This window comes from Myotis brandtii, unplaced genomic scaffold, assembly GCF_000412655.1.
Source record: "Myotis brandtii unplaced genomic scaffold, ASM41265v1 scaffold374, whole genome shotgun sequence".
In the NCBI taxonomy this organism is placed as follows: Eukaryota; Metazoa; Chordata; class Mammalia; order Chiroptera; family Vespertilionidae; genus Myotis; species Myotis brandtii.
In genome coordinates, this window is record NW_005364372.1 from 4,681,397 (window position 1) to 4,703,801 (window position 22,405).

General features: G+C 35.1%; 1 protein-coding gene across 7 annotated transcripts in view; it reads left to right on the plus strand.

Annotated features, from left to right (window-relative positions):
• Window positions 1-22,405, plus strand: part of SNX13 (sorting nexin 13) — an 87,579-nt gene that overhangs the window by 22,842 nt on the left and 42,332 nt on the right. For 4 of the 7 annotated variants that reach the window (XM_014544652.1, XM_014544654.1, XM_014544653.1 and 1 more), the window contains exons 6-13: window positions 10,020-10,141; window positions 10,232-10,333; window positions 11,786-11,874; window positions 12,575-12,658; window positions 13,957-14,095; window positions 15,218-15,306; window positions 20,211-20,310; window positions 21,133-21,326. In XM_014544652.1, the coding sequence (XP_014400138.1) occupies window positions 10,020-10,141; window positions 10,232-10,333; window positions 11,786-11,874; window positions 12,575-12,658; window positions 13,957-14,095; window positions 15,218-15,306; window positions 20,211-20,310; window positions 21,133-21,326 (919 nt within the window). Of the gene's footprint in view, window positions 1-3,080; window positions 3,160-10,019; window positions 10,142-10,231; window positions 10,334-11,785; window positions 11,875-12,574; window positions 12,659-13,956; window positions 14,096-15,217; window positions 15,307-20,210; window positions 20,311-21,132; window positions 21,327-22,405 lie in introns of all 7 variants that reach the window. The other 3 variants (XM_014544656.1, XM_014544658.1, XM_014544659.1) reach the window with 2 other exon arrangements.

Below are 22,405 nucleotides of genomic sequence, written 5' to 3' on the forward strand. Positions count from 1 at the left end.
TGAGGCTTCCGCTGCTGGTTCTATAATCGAAACAATGTATAACTTTAGCTCTGAGATCCGGGCCGGCTGAAAGTGTTACAAAGTTTCAAACTGCCAGCTCAGAGGCCGGCAGCGCAGGCGCAGGCGGGGAACGTTGGCTTCCTCCTTCAATGAAGGAAGCAACCCTCATGTTCGCTTTAAGCTGCCTGGCTGCCAGCCGCCATCTTGGCTGTCAGTTAATTTACATATCTCCCTGATTAGCCAATGGGAAGGGTAGCGGTCGTACGCCAATTACCGTGTTTCTCTTTTATTAGTGTAGATACTGAAGAGGATGCACCCTTAGCCCCAGGTTATTTTTTCCTTTTCTTGTAGCTCATGTATGGCTTTCAGCTGTGTGTTCTTTATATTCAACCCCTAAAGTAGGGAGTGTGCTTCATGTGTTTCCTCTACCTAAGTTGTTCATTATATACTGAGATCCAGGTCGTCTAGATATTTGACTTCTTTGAAGCATTGGGACATAGAACTAGACTTTTTATGTGGTGTTGTAGAGCACTAAGTACCATTTCTTTAATATGGTTAGCTAAAGCTGCATGCTTACATTTTTCTGCATTTCCACCATTTAAAAAAAAAATTATGAGTCAGGAAGTTTCATGTTGAGGTGTTAGTAGAGAAAACACTAAATTGAAAATTAAGAACCCTGTTGGTTGTTTTTTTTTTTTTAATTTTCTTTATTGATTAAGGTATTTCATATGTGTCCTTACCCCCCCCCCCCATTACCCCTCTCCACCGCTACTCCCCTCTTCTCCTCACTCATGCCCTCACCCCTTGGTGTCTGAGTCCATTGGTTATGCTTATATGCATGCATACAAGTCCTTAGGTTGATCTCTCTCCCTTACCCCCACCCTCCCCTGCCTTCCCTCTGAGGTTTGATGGTCTAATCGATGCTTCTGTGTCTCTGGATCTGTTTTTGTTCATCAGTTTATGTTGTTCATTATTTTCCACCAATGAGTGAGATCATATGATATTTATCTTTCTCCAACTGACTTATTTCGCTTAGCATAATGCTATCCAGGTCCATCCATGCTGTTGCAAATGGTAGGAGTTCCTTCCTTTTTACAGCAGCACAGTATTCCATTGTGTAAATGTACCAGTTTCTTAATCCACTCATCTGCTGTTGGACACTTAGGCTGTTTCCAAATCTTAGCTATGGTAAATTGTGCTGCTATGAACATACGGGTGCATATATCCTTTCTGATTGGTGTTTCTGGTTTCTTGGGATATAGTTCTAGAAGTGGGATTACTAGGTCAAATGGGAGTTCTATTTTTAACTTTTTGAGGAAACTGGGGAGTTATTTTTTATAGTGTATAGGGTTGATAATTAGATTTAATTGACCTTGGGATTAAGCACTCCTCTGGTCTATTTTATTAGGAGATCTTAGAGTAGGATGATAAAGTTTATTTAAACATTTCATTATATTTCTACATGGTCAGATAGTATGCTTGACCTGAAACATAGAAGACATAGTATACTAATCTTTTTTTTTTCTTTGAGAAATAAAAGCATTTTATTAAAAGTATTGAATTGGCAAAAGTGTCTTAAAATTAATATTTCTGTTTTCTAGTCCTTTCTGAGTATATCATATTCAACAAGGTCCCTAAAAGTAAAGAATAATGGGTATAATTAATGACTCCATAACAAATCCAGTTGGAAGTCAGGTGGTTTTCATTCCTTAATTTCAACAAAATTAGAGGAGGACCTAATCAGATTATCAGCTCATATATTACTAAAACTAAATTTTGATAAAATATAACTGTGATTTGGATGCGTAAGTTGAAAGGAGTTCAAAAACTTATTGTCAGTGATACAACAAAACTTCTTCTACTCCTGTATACTTATTTTGTGGGAACATGGCTTTGGTGGTTTTATCTAGAAAACAAAAAATATAGCCCAACCAATATGGCTCAGTGGTTGAGCATCGACCTATGGACCAGGAGGTCATGGTTCAATTCCAGGTAAGGGCACATGCCAGGGTTATGGGCTCAATTCCCAGTAGGGGACATCCAGGAGGCAGCCAATCAATGATTCTTATCATTGATGTTTCTATCTCTCCCTCTCCCTTCCTCTCTGAAATCAATAAAAATATATTTAAAAAAAAGAAAACAAAAATATAAATAAAAATGATCTTCAGCTCTATTTCTTTTTTATTCACTATTATTTTGTATTAGTGTCAGGTGTACAGCATAGTGGTTAGACTATCATATACTTTACAGTGTTGTGAAAAAATCAGTTTATTTTATAACTAAATCCTTATGGTTTTAAAAGGGAAACAAAGGTACTCTAGAGATATTTAACATAGTATTTATGAGTGAATTGAGGTTGGAAGAAGGGGTATTCTTTTAATATAGCAGCAAGCTTATAATTCTGTGCCTTTAAAATTTGACTCAAATTCAATTTCAGGTTGACACTTTTGACATTGTAACAAAGTAGTTTCTCAAGTACTCTAGAAGGATGGAAACAAAGGTTTATGTATTTTATTTTCTTACTTATTTTTTTAGGTTTATGTATATACTTTCTTATAGTGAATTATGAGGGGGAAGTTGCTGCCTGATTCAGTGGCTCAAGGAGGAAGAAATTTCTTCTTTCATAGATAGGCCACTGCTTTCCACGAAACATGCCTATAGGTCAATTGATTCAAAAATCCTTTAGTGGAATTAAACTTTTATCAACATCTCCTCAAAAATACTTGTCGAAATCTACCTAGAAAAACTATGAATTTTACTACACTAATGATATTTTTAAAAAATATCTTATTTTTCTTCATAAAAAAGCCTTATATAGGAAATTAATACATATTATTTTAATTTTATGTGATTGGTTATTATATCCTTTAATGATTAATGTATCTTTAAATCTATCTCTCTCTATATATACACACATACACTGTTCAGTAAATAGTGTACTGTGATATTCTTAACTGTTTTTAACTTATAAGGTCTTAGTAGTCATTTCTCTGAAAAAATATGTAGCATTAGGAACATGGTTTATAATAGGATTGTTTCTATGGGAAAGTCAGTATTTACTTTTATCATTTTGACAAAAGGACCTTTTCCAGGAAAGTATTCTGCCAAGAATGTGAAGATTGCCTTTACTGCCAAATGGTCACCCACTTCTCTAGTCAGGCAAGTCTACACAATGACTCTTCCATATACCATGTTCATTCCATCGCCTTTGCTCATTCCTATACTGTTCCTTTCTCCAATTAAATACTGTTTATTATTTAATCCTATTTAAATTACAATACTAGAGGCCCGGTGCATGCGGGGCGGGGTCCCCTTAGCCCAGCCTGCACCCTCTCCAATCCAGGACCCATGGGATGTCCGACTGCCGGTTTCCGGACATCCCTCTCACAAACCAGGACCACTGGCTCCTACCTGCTCACCTGCCTGCCTGATCGCCCCTAACTGGCCCCCTGCCAGCCTGATCACCCCAAAACGCCTCTGCCTGCCGACCTGATTGTCCCTAACTGCCCCCTCCCCCGCCAGCCTGGTCTGGCCCCCCTGCTGGCCTGGTCGCCCATCACTGTCCCCTTTGCCGGCCTGGTCACCCCTTACAGCTCCCCCTTCCGGCCTGGTTGTCGCCAACTGCGCCCCCTGCCGGCCTGATTGCCCCTCACTGCCCCCCCCTGCTGGCTTGGTCGCCCCAGGCAGCCTGCTGCTCAGTCATTTGGTTGTCCCTCACTAGCCCCCCTGCCGGCCTGGTTGCCCCACACAGCCTGGTGTTCAGTCGTTTGGTTGTTTCTCACTAACCCCCCTTCCAGCCTTGTTGCCCCACTCAGCCTGTTCCGTCGTCCGTTCGGTTGTTTCGGATGTGACGGCCCTGGCTCTTTTATATATATAGATTGCTTGATTAACCTCTTATTTCTGTGTATGGTTATCATCAATGAACTTTTAAGCTATTTTTGGAGTGGTACCAATTCTATACTACTATCATTCTTTTAACTTACATTTAGTTAGCCAATATTCTTCATTCTCTTTGTAGGATATACTGACTTGTATCCCTAGCAATAAAGCTAGGCTAATAGACCACTTTCTAGTATTTCTGTCTACTTCTGTTCCCATCTTTTGAGTTTTAAGCTTATCAAAAGTCAGTTGTATGATGCCTAGTTTATGTATTTTAGGGAGAGGATCAACAAAGGCTGACCTGCGGGATTGATGGTTTAGATTAAGTATAAGTGAGAATTGTCAAGTGAATGTGGGAGAAAGAAGGAAAATTTGATTCAGTTGGTCTGTGGTGCAAGCTGAACATTTGTGACTTAGAGGAGAAAGATAATTAAGTGTGTTAAAAAAGAAAGTTGTATTTGCTTCTGAACCTGTATTATAATCATATAATTTACTCCTGTCCAGATGGAAGGAATAGGAGTATGGCAAGGTAGTCCCTATGAAAACGAAGTCACTCGCTTTGGAATTTTACTCATAGCTAGTTGCTAGATAGATTGCAGTTGAATTAGGTGTGCAAAAGACAACTATGAAATACTGGTGAAGAGTTTTGAAGGACTCTTTGGAAGGATTCAGATTTGTTCACAAATGTTAGTTGTCATGCCACTTAAAAGAAAAGCATAACTTTTGCAGTGTTGGAATGATTTTTCCATGACAAAGACTACATTATTATCATCACTAAGCAAAACATTCAAATAAAAGGTCTTAGCCTAATTTTGAGAGATTTATATGATTGAAGTTAAATGAAATGTATTCATAACTTCCTCTTCTGTTCAAATATTTTGATTTACAAGTATATGCCAGTTACCGGTTTTCCATTTACTCTGTGTGTGTGTGTGTGTGTGTGTGTGTGTGTGTGTGTGTGTGTATTTAGATAATACAATCATAGATTCTTAAAACCCTGAATGGCCTTAGAGAAAACAAACCTTGGGGAGTTATGTGACTTGCTGAATTTCACAACTAATGAAATGATGAATCTTTCTTTAATTAAGTATATGTGTGTGGGTGTGTGTACATGTATGTGTTTGTACATGTCCAGTGCTTTTTACATAAATTTGTTGATTTTGGAGGTGTGTTTTTTTATGTGTGGTTGTGGGATGATAAGCTGTACACTGCTTAGAATAGATAGAACCAGTGAAGTAATTTATATCAGCTCAATCGCAGCCCACATATTTGGGACATTCATTGCCCTTTTTAGGCATTAGCATGAAGTAGCTTAGGGATTTAGAGAGGCAAAAAAAGGTCAGTTTATGTTTTATTTCAGAACTGTAAGGAGTAAAGAAGCAACTGTTGTATGTGTCTTGTGCTATTTTTTAAGCACCTGACCCTGAAAAGACAGATTTTACCTTGAAAGAGGGATCATTAAATCAATATGTATTGAGTGTCTCCAGCTGTTCAATACATTACTTAGCCATCAGGGATACCATTGTGAATAAAATGAACACAGAATAGAAGTCCCTGACTTTCCTAGATTTTTACCTCAGTAATTGAATTTATTTCAAGCAATTGAGTTATTTAACTGCAGTTTAGTCAAGCATGCCAAACTCAAAGGCTAACACGGGCCAAATAAACAAGGTTTAAGTCTATGTGGGCCACACACAAAAAAGCTTCAGTTTTTATAGAAATGTAGGTTTATTTCGATAGAGACATGCTGAATACAATGAATAATCGTTAACAAAATAATAGAACATTTTAATAAAAATTAATATTTTTTTCTTGAACATTAACTTACCAGACACTGAATAACTGCACAAATTAATAAGCATAACACAAATAAACCTATTTTTTTTTGTTCTCCAAAAGCGAAATACTTCCTGTGGCGCACACCAAACAAGTCAGTACAAGACTAATGACATGGCAATCAGCTGCTAAAATATTCACTGCTAGTATTAGTGGAAATGGTGAACCTGCGCATAGGCACGTAAGGGAAATGAATGCAACACGATTATAGTAATCAGTCATTAGCGAACTTTGTAGTTTGTTATTAATAATTATGTATAACAGGATATTGTAAAAATTAAGTTAAGAAATTTTCTTATATACTGTTATAGTGGCTGGGCCACAGAAATATTTGTTGTGGGCCACATGCCACGAGTTTGACATGCTTGTTGTAAGTGCTATAAAAAATGAAAATTTCGGTGCTATAAGGAACCGGGTAGAGGGGAGCTATGGCGGGGAAAAAGAGGAACATCTGAAATAATCTGAACAATAAAGATTTAAAAAAAAAAAAAGAATATCACCAGAGATCCAGACCTGATCTGAAGGAATAAAGCAAAGGGAGAGGGTCAACAAAGGCTGACATGTGGAATTGATGTTTTAGTATAAGTGAGAATTGTCCGTTGAATGTGTGAGAAAGAAGGGGAATTTGTGGAGAGTGGGCAGGGATGAGCAAACCTGTCAGAGGGGATAGATTGTCCAGAGGCACTGAGATAAGAAAAGGCATACTCAAGTTTGAGAAATGGAAAGAAAGCCTGAGAGTATGCAGAACAGAAGGGAAGAAAGAGGGTGGAACAGGTGATAATAAGGGTGTAAGCAGTGTTCCAGGTATGTAAGATTTTAGAGAAGGAATTTGTGCTCAGGCCTAAGATCAATGGAGTTATTGAAAGATATTTAAAGCTTTTATTTTGTACTATCACATTTGTATTAAAAAAATCACTCTGGCTGCTCTATGGAAAATAGAATGGAGGGGAGACAAGAGTGGATGTCGGAGACCAGTTAAAAGTAAGGAGATGATGCTGGTGTTAGAGATCGAGATATAGGCATGCAAAATATATGGTCAGAGAGGTACACATTACAGCTTGGCTTTTGCTTGTATGCTTAAATTATAACTTCATTGCTTCTTTGCATCCCTCATTAAACTGAGTAATTTTTGCACCCATTCTGTCAGGTATTTAAGCTTCAGGACCCTGCTATAAATTTTATATTTTTAGGGTAGGGTTGAATACATCACTTGTACTTTTGAACGTATGGGAAATATGCTCTCTTATTTTTAAGCTAGAGGCCCGATGCACAAAATTCATGCAAGATTAGGCCTTCCTTCCCCTGGCTGCTGGCTCCGCTTCCCTCTTGCACCCAGGACCCGGGCTTCCCTCGCAGCCCCGGCTTTGTCTGGTCTAATTAGCATATTAAGCTTTTATAATTATAGATTCACATGTAAGTAATAATAAAATGGAAGTGTAGATAAAAGGATTCATTGTGTAATCCTTTTGTTTTTATTAGAATAAGAAGTGTATGGGGAAATATTTTAAACAAAGTGAAAAGAGCTTTGAACTTAGGCATAACTTAAAAGTAATGGATATTAAGAACTTTAATAGAGAATTATATGTGGATCAATAGAACGAAGTATGGTGGTTACATAAGTTGAATGATTTTAAAAATTTATTACATATTATCATATACCATAAATTTAGAAAGCACTGTCATCAAAATAGTTTCAAATTTTGTTATTATAAATACTACTAGAAATTGATAGTAGATATTTTCCTAATTTATAAATGGGAAGCAATATATTACTGTTGTTCTTATCTTTCTAACCTAGAAAAGTCCCTTTTAGTTGAGATTTACATTAGGGTTTCATGTATTCAGTGGAAATGAGTCAAGAAGAGGGAAACGAATGAACTTGGATAGAGATGCAGAATACTGTGTTCCCTGTTCTCCCCACCCTACTCATATTTGTATATTGAAAGTAAAAATCTATATTTAAAATTATTTTTATGTAGTTGCATTGCTTTTTGATTTTCACTAATTTTATTTTTTACTTTTTTGATTTTCACTAATTTTAAATGTCATTACCTCCTCTATAGTGATGGGTTATAGAATTGAATTGGGTTTAAAATACCTTTGTAAATTTTATTTTGTTTGAAAATGTCACTGTTTTATATATATTGTACCATGAAATGGAACAGCTCTAACTTTGAAAGATTACAGCTCTAACTTGAAAAATTACTTTCTTCTAAATTTGCTAGAAGGAACCTTTTATGGGTTAAATGAACTAATGCAATGGCTTATACCAACCAAGTAAATTCTGTTTTCATAAAATTTTCAGTGTGTATAATTTTGTACAAATATTCATGTTAAAGTTTTTTTTGAAAGATGCTTATATAGATTGTGATTTTTTTTTAAAGAGACTCTAGAGATTCCTAGATTTAAATTTTTATGTTGAAGCTGAATGTTGTTACCAAGGTTAATATGTGCTTATATACATGGTTCTTATATTCTAAATAACGGTAACCCTCCTCAGATTCCTGAGTTTAGGTTACCCTTAAATGTTACTCTTCCTTTCAATATATATAACAAAATCATAGTTGTATAAATTTTAAAAAATTGTATATGAGTGCTAATAACTTATGTTTTTTATTTTAAAACAGCCATTTGTTATATTCCTCAATGCCATTATCTTTTGAATGCTTTCTGTAAAAAAAATGACAGTGTAATCAAGTCAATTTCTTCACTAGCTTCTTTATTATACATATGTGGGTAATTAACATAATGAGTTAGGGTATACATTTTATGGCCCCTCCATTGCCTAGCATCTTCATGAATAAACACCTAAAAGAGTAAATTAATTTTAATACTAATTTAAGGAAAACAGCATTAAAAACATTTGTTTAAAACTAACACTTAATTTGCCCTGGCCAGTTTTGCACAGTGGTCAGAATCTCGGCCTGCGGACTGAAAGGTCTCAGGTTTGATTCCTGGTTAAGGGCAAGTACTTCAGTTGCAGGTTCTCCAGCCCTGGTAGGGGCACATGTGGGAGGCAACCAACCAATGTGTCTCTCTCACATCAATGTTTCTCTCTCTCTCTTTCTCACCCTTCTCCCTCCCTTCTACTGTTTCTAGAAATCAATGGAAAAAATATCCTCAAGGATTGAAAAACAAAACAAACTGTTACTTAATTCAAGGAGAGGTGTAAACTGTTTTTGGTTTATCTGTTGTCTTTATTATTTGCTCCACTTGTATACTAAATTAGCAGTGTCTCTTGTGGTGTTTTGCTTTTGAGATAGAGTACTACATAATATAATTAGTAATCACCTTTTTCATGGCTAAGTGTAGCCACATTCTTTGAACCATTTTTTTTTTTGTTATTTTGAATACACTAGTTTTTAAGTGCTAGTATATGCACTTAAAAACCAATCAGGCTCATACCAAAGGTATTTAGTTTAGAACTTGGCCTATATAACTAAAAGAAGAATGTGAAGATTTCAGAAATGATTGAAAAAGAACCAAGAAATATTTCAAATGTTCTTTTCTTTTTGTAATTGAATTTATTGGGGTAGCATCTATATATATAAAAGCCTAATATGCATAGTGTCCCTTTGGGAGTTTGACCAACTGGGAGTTCAATTGCTTGCTATGCTGTGTGCTGACCACCAGGGGGTGGTGCAGAACGAAGGGAGGCCCTGGCCGGCTGCCCACAGCTGGGGAAGGGAGGACCCGGCCCACAGCTGGCAGCTGCTAGGGACCCCACCCATGCACACATTTCGTGCACTGGGCCTCTAGTTGGTTAATAAAACCATACAAGTTTCAGGTATACATCTCAATAAAATATCATCTGCATACTGCATTGTATGCTCACCACCCAAAGTCAAGTCTCTTTCTATCCCTATTTATCCCCCTTTTGCCTATTTTCACTTCCCCCAAATCCCCTCCCCTCTGACAGCTCTTAGTCCGCTCTTTCAAAATCAGGCAAAGTTCTGAATTTCTAATGTATTCTTAGGTCTGGGATGAGAATTTGCATGATCTATCTGTTAGATTCACTTCAGATTTAACTGGAAAAAATATCATTTTTTTCTATTATAATCTTTAAGCTTTGGCACATAAAATGCTTAGTATGCCTAAAGTCTTAGTCAAATAGATTTGATATACCTTGGGTCTTATGAATGAAAGATAGTGTTAAGATGTAATAGTAATTAAATGAACAAAACCTCAGTATAAATAAATTCAGTCTCTGATAATGATGTCTTTTAGTAGTCATTAAAATGAATTTATATTTCTTGATTAAAAAGCATTTACATAATGCTTCTATGTAATATGTTTTTTATAAGGTCAAAAGAAATAGACTGGCAGCCTTATTTTACAACACGCATTGTAGATGATTTTGGCACACACCTACGAGTATTTAGAAAGGCTCAACAGAAGATAACAGAAAAAGATGATCAAGTAACAGGTAATATCTTTATTCCTGAAAATTATGATTTTAAAATCTGTTTTGTTTATATCATTCAGTATAGCTTGAATTGTTCTTTTCTTTCTGCAGGTTCAGCAGAAGATCTTGTAGAAACCTTCTTTGAAGTTGAAGTTGAAATGGAGAAGGACGTTTGCCGTGATCTAGTGTGCACTTCTCCCAAAGATGAAGAAGGTTTTGTTTTCAGTTTCACACTTTTGAGAACAGTAACTGTTCAAGTTGATCAGAGATGAGTTAGTAGGACCAGTGAACAAATATAAGGGTGAAATTATTCTTTTAAGACAGGTAGCATAGTGAAGATACTGTTACTATTCACTTTATTTTATTTTTTAATTCCTAAAAGTAATTTCCAGTTTTTTTTTCTGTTTTGAAGGTTACCTTTAAAAGTTAAAGATGGTAATTAAAGATTACCCCTCTTGTCTTCTTGGAAAATATAACAAGCATAAACATTTTGTAATTGAAATTTACTTTTTTGATCGATAGTAATTTTATCTTCACCTTGATTTATTATTTCTAATTCAAGAATATATCTGGCACCCTAAAATATTTGCTAAGATAATGCTTATAAAAATTTTAAATACAATTTTTAGGGTAGAACGAGCTTGTCTTCTTTTTGGAAGGTTAGATCAGATAAGCTTTAGTTGAGGGTGTTGTGATTTTCCCTAGATTTTCTACTTGGCACATTTTTTTATTAATAGTATCAGGTGTATAATATATTCCTGTGAAGTGTCAGTATGTAACAACTACAGTAAAGCATTTCTAGTTGTGGAAATTGTTTTCTTTTATTTTTATAATGCTTAACATTTTTATGTCTTTACTTTGCTTTCCTCTTCTTTTCTTTTTATATATATTGTGCAGTTCAGTTTTTAATCACCATTATATTAGCACTGATCTGAAATAATTAAATGTAAGAAATAGATATAGTGATGTGCAGTGCTTTTATGTAAACCGAGCTCTCAAATATGTAAATTAGAAGAGCATATTCTTTTTTCTGCCAAAATAGTGGAAGTTCTTTTTGGAAAGAATAATTACAGGTAATTTTTAAATGTGCAAATAATTTTTAAGTATGCAAACATAACTAGTGTGGTAGAGTACAGAATACATGGTACAACAAAAGTTGTTTTGGGAGCACTTTTGTAATTGAAATTTTTCAGTCATTCAAAGAGTGGGATGTAACAGCAGACTTAAAAATACCATTTTGATGATTGGGTAGTTACTATTTGGAGAAGAATGAAGAAGTTTTTTGTTTGTTTGTTTTTTATATTTTTATTCATTTCAGAGAGGAAGAGAAGAGGGAGAGAGAGATAGAAACATCAATGATGAGAATCATTGATCAGCTGCCTCCTGCACGCCCCCTACTGGGGATCGAGCCCGCAACCTAGGCATGCCCTTGACTGGAATCAAACCTGGCACCCTTTAGTCCTCAGGCTGACGCTCTATCCACTGAGCCAAACCAGCTAGGGCAGAATGAAGAAGTTTTTAATGAATACTGATATGTACTAATTACTAAAATAATAAGCCAGTATAATCAGAAAACTGATTATTTCTACCTTTATGTGTTTTATATCAAGAGTAGATGGGGATTTCATATTTTCTAATGTTATTATAGCTACCTTTTTTTTCTAGGATTCCTAAGGGATTTGTGTGAGGTCTTATTATACTTATTGCTACCTCCTGGAGATTTCCAGAACAAGACCATGCGATACTTTGTCAGGGTAAGCTTAAACTCATACCAAATAAATGGCTATAAAGAAACTTGGAGTAGTACTTCCCAAAAGTTTTGGTCTCGGGTCCCTGTGACTCTCTTAAAAATTATTGAAGACCTCAAAGAGCTTTTTTTTTTTTTTATGTGGGTTTTATCTATCAATATTTACCATATTATAAATTAAAACTAAGAAATTTAAAAATAGAAGAATATACAAACCCACATTCCATTAGTATAGTGAATAATATAATAGACATGTATGTACCAACTACTCAGAGTCAACCAGTGTTAATATTTTACTATAGTTGCTCTGTTCCTCCCTTGATAATCACTATCCTAAAATTGGTGTTATTATTCTTTAAATATAGATATAGGAATCCATAAATAGTTATACTGCAATGTTTTGCCATTTAAAAATTAACAGAAATACTTACATACTAGAGCTATATTTTTGCTTTTCTCCATTGAACTCTAGGTGTCATTGTGGACATGTATCCATATAGATCTAGGTAGCTGCATCTCAGTTTATTTAATTTATTTATTTTAACTGTGGCAAACTAGCTCATCTAGCTTATGGTGGTTATTAAGTTTTAGTTTTACGTGTATTGTACTTTTCTTAAGTAACAGGTTGTTAGGGAATTTATATTATGCTATTGATTTGAACAGTGTATTAGATTAAATTTGTTTGTGTTTTTTAAAATTTTGTCCAGGAAATCCTTGCACAAGGAATTCTTCTTCCATTAATAAATCAACTCAGTGATCCTGATTATATTAATCAATATATCATATGGATGGTATGTACTTTCTAAATTACAACTCTTTAAAACAATTTTTTTAAATATAGAAATAGTACTTGGAGATTAGGATGATTAAGCAACAATTTATTAAATAAAAATGTATCTAGAGATAATCTTTGTATTTTCAATATTTCTGTTTGCTATATGTGTTAGTCAAGTTCTCTTTAAGAGATAAGATAATCTTGACAAGTTTGGTGTTGTTACTACTTATTTAAATTTAAAAAAGGATGTTTTACTCCCCATGTGTATAGATAGATGACCAGTATTTTTTAAAGTTAGACCCTTTCATGGAGGCCACAGAACCTGATTATTCTTTTCTTTTGTTAACTTTGATAGATCCCTACTAGGTTCTCTACCAAGAGTTTTAAAAATATGCAAATCCACGTCATTAAAAATTTTTTAAATGTATACCCCTTAGTTAGGAATTCTACTCCTGAAATTTATTCTAAAATGATGATAAGCAGATTTGCAACAACATTTAAGGCCACTAATGCAAACATTGCATATAATACTAAAAAACTGAAAGCAATTTAAGTGTCTCACATAGAGGATTAGTTTAATAAATTATGCATATTAATACAATAGAATACTATGCAGCCATTAAAAATGATGATGGTATATCCTAAGTCTGCTACCTTCGCATAGCTCCCTTTACTGCATTACTTGGTTTAAATTTAATTGGCAGTCATAATGATTAGTTCCTTCACATCTTCATATACCGTTTCTCTCTCTCTCGTTGTACTTGCTTGGTGAAATGACACTCTGGTTAAATTCAACTTCACCATCCATCTACTCTATTTCTATTCTTAAACAGCAAGTGACTGGAAAAAAAGACAAAATAATAGTGTTCATATAATCATAGTGATTCTGTTAAATTTAGGTTGGAGAATCCCACTCTTCTGTTTAAAATCCTCTAGTAACTTTCATTCCACATAGAATGAAAGTCAAAACATTTATTGTAACCTACTGGTTTGCTCTTCATCACCACTGATCTTGTTGTCTACTCTTCTACCTTTCTTTGATACAGTTCAACCGTCATGGCTTCCTTGTTATCATCCATCAAACATTCTGAGCATGCTTTTCTACTTTCTAGCCTATTGTATATTTTATTTCCATAGTTTAGTTTGTGACCCATGAGAATTTAAGTACTCTGAGTACAGAGAATTTCATTTTGTTTTGTTGTAAGCATTAGGAATATGTCAAGTTGTGCCTTTCACATGGTAGTCACTCAAGATTCTGTTTTCCCTTAATAAGTGAGTCCCCCTCCCATCTGTTTTTTAAACTTTATTTTTTAGATCCGTGAGTCTAATTGCAACTATGAGGCCTTTATGAACATTATTAAATTGAGTGACAATATTGGAGAGCTAGAAGCAGTCAGAGATAAGGCAATAGAAGAATTACAGTATCTTCGATCTTTAGATACAGCTGGTGATGGTAAGTAATTTAAGTGAAAGAATGTTTTACCTCTTTATTGTTTACTGTATCTTCAAACAAAATTAGAATTTACCTAAATGTCATTTTATGCTATTAGTTGTTTTTGCCTTAACTAAATTGAAATCTAGCTTATTGTGTTATAACATGTATTAAGTATACATTATAGCTGTGGCCATTTGCTCAGTGGTTAGAGTGTCAGCCCACAGGCCCAAAAGTCACAGGAAAGGGCACATACCTCAGTTGCAGGTTCCCCAACCCTGGTAGGAGCGTTGTGGGAGGCAACCAATCAATGTGTCTCTCTCACTTCCCTCCTCCCTCCCATCTTTATAGAAATCAATGGAAAAAATATCCTCTGGTGAGGATTAAAAAAAACACAAAAACAAAAAACAAAGAATAAGGTATTATAATTTTGAATGTGAGACTATTATTGCAGTTATCTCTAAAGTAAAGAGAATTGGTAAGGTTTAATATTAACTAAATAATTTCATTATATAATTTTAGGTTATTTCATTATTAAATATAATAATTTTTCTATGCACTGGCTTTTATATTAAACTAGGAGCCCAGTGCACAAATTTGTGCACCTTGAAAGGAACTGTGGGCCACGAAGCTGGGGTGTGCACAGGGGCGGGTCTTGGCCCATCCTCCACGCCCCCACCCGGCCCCTCCCGCCGTGGCCCTACTCCCGCTGCCCCCACATGCTGATGGCGCTGGCCCCGCTTGCACCTGCTGACAATGCAGAGCGATTGGGGCCAGCAGTGGGTACAAACGGGTCTGGCGCTGGCAGCAGGTGTGAGTGCCAGGTGGGACTGCAGTTCGTCGGAGCAAAGAATTTTCAGTAACCACCAAAGGCTCGCCCCGATGACAGCGACCGGTGCCCCATCTTGGTCTGGCACCCCTGCTCACTTGCTCCACCATACTGCTGCGGCCAGTCCCCACCATATTCCACACGTGCCCCCAGGTGGTCAGTGCACGTCATAGCAACTGGTTGTTTGGTTGTTCCACCATTCTGTCTATTTGCATATTAGCCTTTTATTATATAGGATGACAGTAAGGGCATGTTTAAAGTATTTCACATATAACTATCACTTTCTAGTTCATAATCAATTTGTTTGTTTTTAGATATCAACACTATCAAAAATCAAATAAATAGCTTATTATTTGTAAAGAAAGTATGTGACTCAAGAATACAACGGTTGCAGTCAGGCAAAGTAAGTAAAGTACTTTTGAGTTAACATTTAGTTATAAATACTCTTTATTTATTAAAATGTTAGCAGGGTGGGGGCATAGGTGAAAAAGGTGAAGGGGATTGAGAAGTACAAACTGTGGCCCGGACAGCCTGGCTCAGTGGTTAAGCGTTGACCTATGAATCAGGAGGTCTTGGTTTGATTCCGGTCAGGCCGTATGCCCGGGTTGCAGGCTTGATCCCAGATTCTTTCTCATTGTTGATGTTTCTATTTCTCTCTCCTCCCTTCCTCTCTTAAAATCAATAAAATAAATTATATATATACACACACACACACACACACACACATACATATTGCCAGTTATAAAATATGTGGTGGAGAAGTAATGTACAGTACAAGAAATATAGTTAATAATATTGTAATAACTGTGTAGGGGCAGATAATTACTAGACTTATTGTGGTGATCACATCATAAGGTATATAAATGTCTAGTCACTATAATTATACATCTGAAACTAATGTATGTCTAATATAAAAGTAAATTTTTAAAATGTCTAGCAAATAACAAAAAGTACATTCACCAGTGCACTACGCTACAAAAGAACTTTAAGAAAAAAACTTCTCTGATATAATGTAGTATAAATATTCATGAAATCAAGCTAAAGAGATTGAAATACTGCCTAAAAAATGCTAACGTAATTAAAGATTTTTTATTCCTTAATTTATTCATCTATCCACTTATTAAAAAATCTATTTATTGAATTTTATGCATGGGACACCATGGTAGATTGACTAATAGACAAAATATCTACTTTCATGGAGCTTACATTTTAGTTGCAATCAGAAAATCAGCCAATAAATAAATTGATATATAATGTAAAAAAAAAAGTAGAAAATAAGTAAAAGTGTGGGGGGGAAAAAAAGTAAAGCAAAATACAGGGATAGAGAATGTCCAACAGTATTTTGTATAGGTGCTGAGAGATCTGGTGACATTTAAGCATAGGAACGCGTAACATGAGAGAGTCCTATGACTTTTTTTTTTTTTTAGATTATTTTTTAAAGAGTCTTACAGGCCAGGTGAAAGCAAAGGCAAAGGTCTAGAGATAGGAAAATGGTTGGTGAGTTCTTGGAGGTCAGTGTGGCTGCTATGGAGTGAATGAGAGGAATTGTCAATAGGAATGAAATTGGAGAGGAACCTTGGGGTTAGATTATATATGGTTTTACCTGCCATAGGATTTTTTTAAAGATTCTAATTGTAATGTGAATCCATTAGATATTTTTCTTGGTGAGTATGTAATCTGATTTGAGAATTAAAATGTTTACTTTGATTCTTTGTGATGAATAAATTGCGAAGTGGTGGGGGCAAGAATGGAAACTAAGATCATTTACAAGACAATTGCAGTAATAGATGTCTGTAGAGGTCATCAGAAGTAGAGACTGGATATAGGGCTAATAGGATTTACTAATGGATTAAATATGGTGTGATAAACTAAAAAGGCACTTGGATGAGTTGAGCAACTGTATGAATAGTGTCACTTTTTAATTAAATGGATAAAACTGAGGGAGGAGGAGATTTGGAGGAGTGAATCTAACTTTGGATGTTTTAGTTGAGTTCCCTGTTCAATAGTCAAGTAGACATGCTAATTAGTAAACTCCAATTTAAGGGAAAGTTTAGTGGTGGAAATATCTTTGAGAATTCTAAAGGTTATCAGATGTTTACTTAAAGTTAAGAGACTGGATGAGGTTACCTAAAAGAGTGAGTGTAAGAAGATACCAAGAACTCAGTCTTGAGGCACTTCAGTTACTAGTGTTTAAGACAAAGTAGAAAATCAAAGATACAGAGTAAGTGGCTGGTGAGATTGAAGGAAAACCTGAGAGTGATATCCTAGAAGCCATGTAAAGAAAGTGTTTAAAGAAGTGAGAGATCAGGTATGTCAAAGGCTACTAATAAGTTGAGTAAGATAAAACTTAGAATTGCCCTTGTATATGCCACCAAGGGGATTATTGGTGATCTGATGATAAACAATTTTGGTGGAATAGTGGAGAGAAAACTTAATGAGGGGAGTCAGTCCAGGAGGAAATGGGAAGAGATGAATTAGAAATAGTGATTATTGTTAGCTGTTTGGAAGAGTTTTACTATAAAATAGAGCAGAGATTTGGGGCTGTCAGACAGGAAAAAACATTTTTAATTAAGTTTAGTTTTTAGTGTAGTCACTTTTTTTGGCTGGTTTTCTATTTTGGAAATTTATTTGTGATTCTGATCATGTAATTTTGCAATTTTTCTTAAGGAATACAAGACATTTTAAAATAAGTTTAGTTTGCTAGATTAATTTTAGCTCACAGTACTTGAGGTCCACATTTCATATACGCAGGTGAGTGCATTTGTGTGTATGCCTGTCTTTGTTTTATCTGTGTTAAAATTAGTTTAATATACCCATGCAAATTCAGAATAGAAAAATGATATGGTTTCACTAGTGCTTATTGTTTCTTTTAAGTAGTTGCACTATCTAGATCAAGGGTGGGCAACCCCTGGCATGTGTGCCAAACATGGCACGCCAGTAACTTTTGCTGGCACGCGAAACCCTCTCTTATAATCTTCCATTTACAATTTTTTTCTTAATATCGACTTTTTTATTTTTCAGATAAATTCAGTGTAGGTGCATCTTAGATAAATAAATAATTTTACATAACAAGTTATGTTAAAGACCATAGACATGGCTGACTTTGAAATGCAGTTGATTGAATTTCAGAGTAGCTCAATTTGGAAGCAGAAATTTATTGACCTTAGAGTTGACTTGGAAAACATTGAAAAAAAGCGATTAGAGACAGGAGTACCAGAGAGAAGTGTCGAAAACGAACTATTGAGGACTTGGAATGCCATTCCAGAAAATTTTTTTGTTTAAAAAACTTTGCTACAGTGTTACTCTCCATGTTTTCATACACTTGTGAATCTGTTCTCAGTGATGAATTTTGTTAAATCTCGTAATAGGAGTAGCCTGAGGGATGAAAGTAGTAGCTCGTGCATATCTCTGAAGGTCACGAAATATAAACCTGATGTAAAATCTCTGTCATCAGTGATGCAGCAGCAAAAGTCCCACTGATAATATCAAACGGAGTCATAAAGTTTTCTATCGGACTATCAGTGTACGTGTATACATTAAAAAATAAATGTATTTTTCATCATCATATACTGTGTTTTTGTCGCTCGAATGAATTTTATTATTTCTTCAAGGTTCTTCACATACGTACACCTTAAGAGATATCAAGTAGGTGTAACATGTTCTCAAAAAATTAGGGTTGGCACGCAGAAGAATTTTGAGTCAGAGATTTTGCTGGTTTTGGCACGCACTCACAAAAAGGTTGCCCACCCCTGATCTAGATCTTAGAGTTAGTGGTCCTTCATCATCATTATTTAAAGTCTTCTTGCCCAGATGTTTTTTGATATTGAATCCTTTAAAAATCTCAATGTCTTAATGTCTTGTTTGGAAACCTGTCAGTTCTGTTTTGAATATCAAACTTTATCTCTTTAATAGCTCTAGTCATGCATTTTCCTTTGGAAGTAACCTCAGAATCTCCACAGAGATTTTTTTTTAAACATGCTGCTCATCTTGAAATCTTAGAAGATCTTTTATCATACCTTTTTATTACAAATAAAGTTAATAGTGAACTCTCTTCCCCATCCCATTCTTTGTGGAGCTGCTGCTAGGCAGGAGAAATATAGGAGGGAAATCATGTGCTGGCACTGGGTTGTTTTATGCCAGATATTTTAAGTCAGTTACTCTTACTTTCAGTACTTATATGAAGGGGTACTAATTACACAAGAAGTTATTTTCCTCCTTCAAATTATCTTCCTTCTTTATGTATCACCTATGCCTAATTTAGTGTCTGTCCCTGAATAATAGAGCCTATTTAACTTCTAGAGAACGCCTATCTTTTAAAATCGAGGGTTGTGAGAGATGGATTTGGGAATATGTACAGAGAAGCTGGTTAAAATAGTTCACAGAAATATTGTGGGTTTTAGAAGAAAGGACAGCAGGCTTTAAAAACAAACTCATTCTTACTTGCTTTATGGTCATAGGTAAACTTTTTGGTCTTCAGCTTTCTTATATGTTAAACTAGAGGCTTGGTGCACGAATTTGTGCACAAGGGGATGCGGCTGACCAGCGGGAGGGGCCACGGGCAGTTGGCTGGCCGTCCCTATCCCCTGGTTGAATTTGCATATTAGACTTTTATTATATAGGATGGCTTTGGTGATACTTAATCCAATAGAATTGTTGTGGAAATTAAATGAAGTAATGTGTGTAATGTACCTAGCATAGTGCTTGATATGTAGATTTTGAACCCTTTTTTTTCATTTGTTTTATATGTAGGTAGTTATCATGCTTTTATAACTCCGAAAAGCATACATAATTTATTGTTTACATAGTCTGAGAAGAAATACATTGTCTATATTTATATTTCTATAAAATACTTTATAGAAATTGTACTCTCTTGGGAGCAATATTATTCTTTTGGGAATATTTTCTGTTTTCCCAGTAGATAGACTTCAATCTATACTTAAAAATGTTGGGATTTGTTTATTCTTGGACATATTAAGCATTCTAAACATCTCCTTGAGCCTTTAAAATATCCGTTTTCATTTGGAGTATGTAGAGAGAGGGAGAGAATTTGAAAACACAGTAATTTAGAATTATTTTGTATTGGAAGAAATGAATGCTTATCATATTTAATATATATTTACCAAGCAACTCTGAAAATAACATTCACTGAGCCAAGACTATTCTATTGGGAACTCACATGCATGAGAAGGGAAAAACTTTATTTTATTCCATTTTAATTTGTAATTTGATTTTTTACACCTATATAAAGATCTTTAACCTAATGAGTGAATAGATGAAATATTAACCTACATTCGCTTTTATCTATAGGAAATAAATACTGTGAAACTGGCAGCAAACTTTGGGAAACTTTGCACAGTCCCTCTGGCCAGCATCCTTGTAGACAATGTTGCACTACAATTTTTTATGGGTAGGTAAATCCATTTTATGAAAATAATATAATCCTTGAAATTTTTAATAATTGTAACTATTATTAAATTTTAAGTACTCAGTGTTAAGCATGCCAGATCTATCTCACCTCTTCCTCTTATTCTCTGAAATGTTCATTTTTTTCACTGGAAAACAGAGGTAGAGATTTATTTTGTTTTGAAGAAACAAATGCTTATTATAACTCTGTTGTGCATTTGCTAAACCGCTTTTAAAATAAACCTTGGAAGAGTCTACTGTGAATTTAAATTATTTGAGGAAGAGTATTTTATGAGGAGTACGTGGCATATATAACTGGTTTGTATCACTTTTGTGTGTGAATGGAGAGGGAATTTTATTACAATTACATCATAATTCCTTTTATTTGGAGAACATTTTTGCCACAACTTTCTGATTCTTAATTTTCATGATAAAAAATATAGCTACATGATTTGTTGAAAAGTTTAATTTTACTGTTTATATAAATATTAATACATATTATGATTATTAATGTTTATTGAGAACAAAAGCTGAATGCTAACAAAATGGTTTATTTCTGAGGAAACTTTGTATAGCAATTTTATCCCCTAAAGATTTTATTATGAAAAATAAATATTTTTAAATGTGCTTTTATTTACATTTCCTACATAACTGGTCTTTTTTAACTAATTCATGATATAACTATATTTTCACTTCAGACACTTTTTATACATTTTAAAATGTCAAATTTTAAGTATTTGAAACTTTAATTTTTCTTAACTTATACAGCTACATGCACCCAGAAATGTGTGACACTAATATCTATGGTATGGATTTTATTTGGTAGATTACATGCAGCAAACTGGAGGTCAAGCACATCTCTTCTTCTGGATGACAGTGGAAGGATACCGGGTTACAGCCCAACAACAACTACAAGTTTTATTAAGCCGTCAGAAAGATGGAAAACATCAAACCAACCAAACCAAAGGTCTTTTAAGAGCAGCTGCCGTTGGAATTTATGACCAGTATTTATCAGAAAAGGTGAGGATATATTTTGGTTAATATGTTCTTATCTTCTTTGGCAGTATCATTAATAATAATTTTTATAGTGCTTATAAATATCCATTACTTATGCTAGGCACAACTTTTTCACAAATATTGTCTCATTTAATCCTGATCACAGTCTTATTTTGTATATTATCTTTATTTTGAAGGGAAGAAACTAATGTTTAGGAAATTGAATTAACTTGGCCAGGGTCATGAAAATACTAAATCAGTGGTTCTCAACCTTCCTAATGCCGCAACCCTTTAATACAGTTCCTCATGTTGTGGGGACCACCAATTTCATTGTTACAAATTGAACATAATTAAAGCATAGTGATTAATCACAAAAACAATATGTAATTATATATGTGTTTTCCAATGGTCTTAGGCGACCTCTGTGAAAGGGTCGTTCGATCCCCAAAGGGGTTGCGACCCACAGGTGGAGAACCGCTGTACTAAATGATAAAGTCACACACATTGTAGATTCAAAGACACAATAGTTGAAAGTAAAGAATGAAAAAGGTAAATTATGCAAACAGTAACCAAAACAGAGCAGGAATGTCTATGCTAATAGATTTTAGTATAGACAATAGATTTTTAAGATAAAAATTGTTAATGAGAAAAGAGGAACATCTATATAATAAAGGCCTAATATGTTAAGTGTCCGACCATTCATTCGACCAGTCGCTATGATGTGCACTGACTACCAGGGGGCAGACGCTCTACTGGTAGGTTAGCTTGCTGCTGGGGTCCGGCTGATTGGGACTGGGTGAGACAGGCTGGACCTGCCCTGGAGCCCTCCCGCAGTTCCTCCCTGGCCTCGATCATGCACAGCTGGGGTCCCTTGGCCTGGCCTGCACCCTCTTGCAATCCAGAACTCCTCGGGGGATGTTGGAGAGCCGGTTTTGGTCTGATTCCACAGGCCAGGCCAAGGGACCCCAGGGCCTCTAGTCTATCCTATCTAATAAAAGAGAAACATGGTAATTAGCCGTACATCCGCTACCCTTCCCATTGGCTAATCAGGGCGATATGCAAATTAACTGCCAGCCAAGATGGCGGCCGGCAGCCAGGCAGCT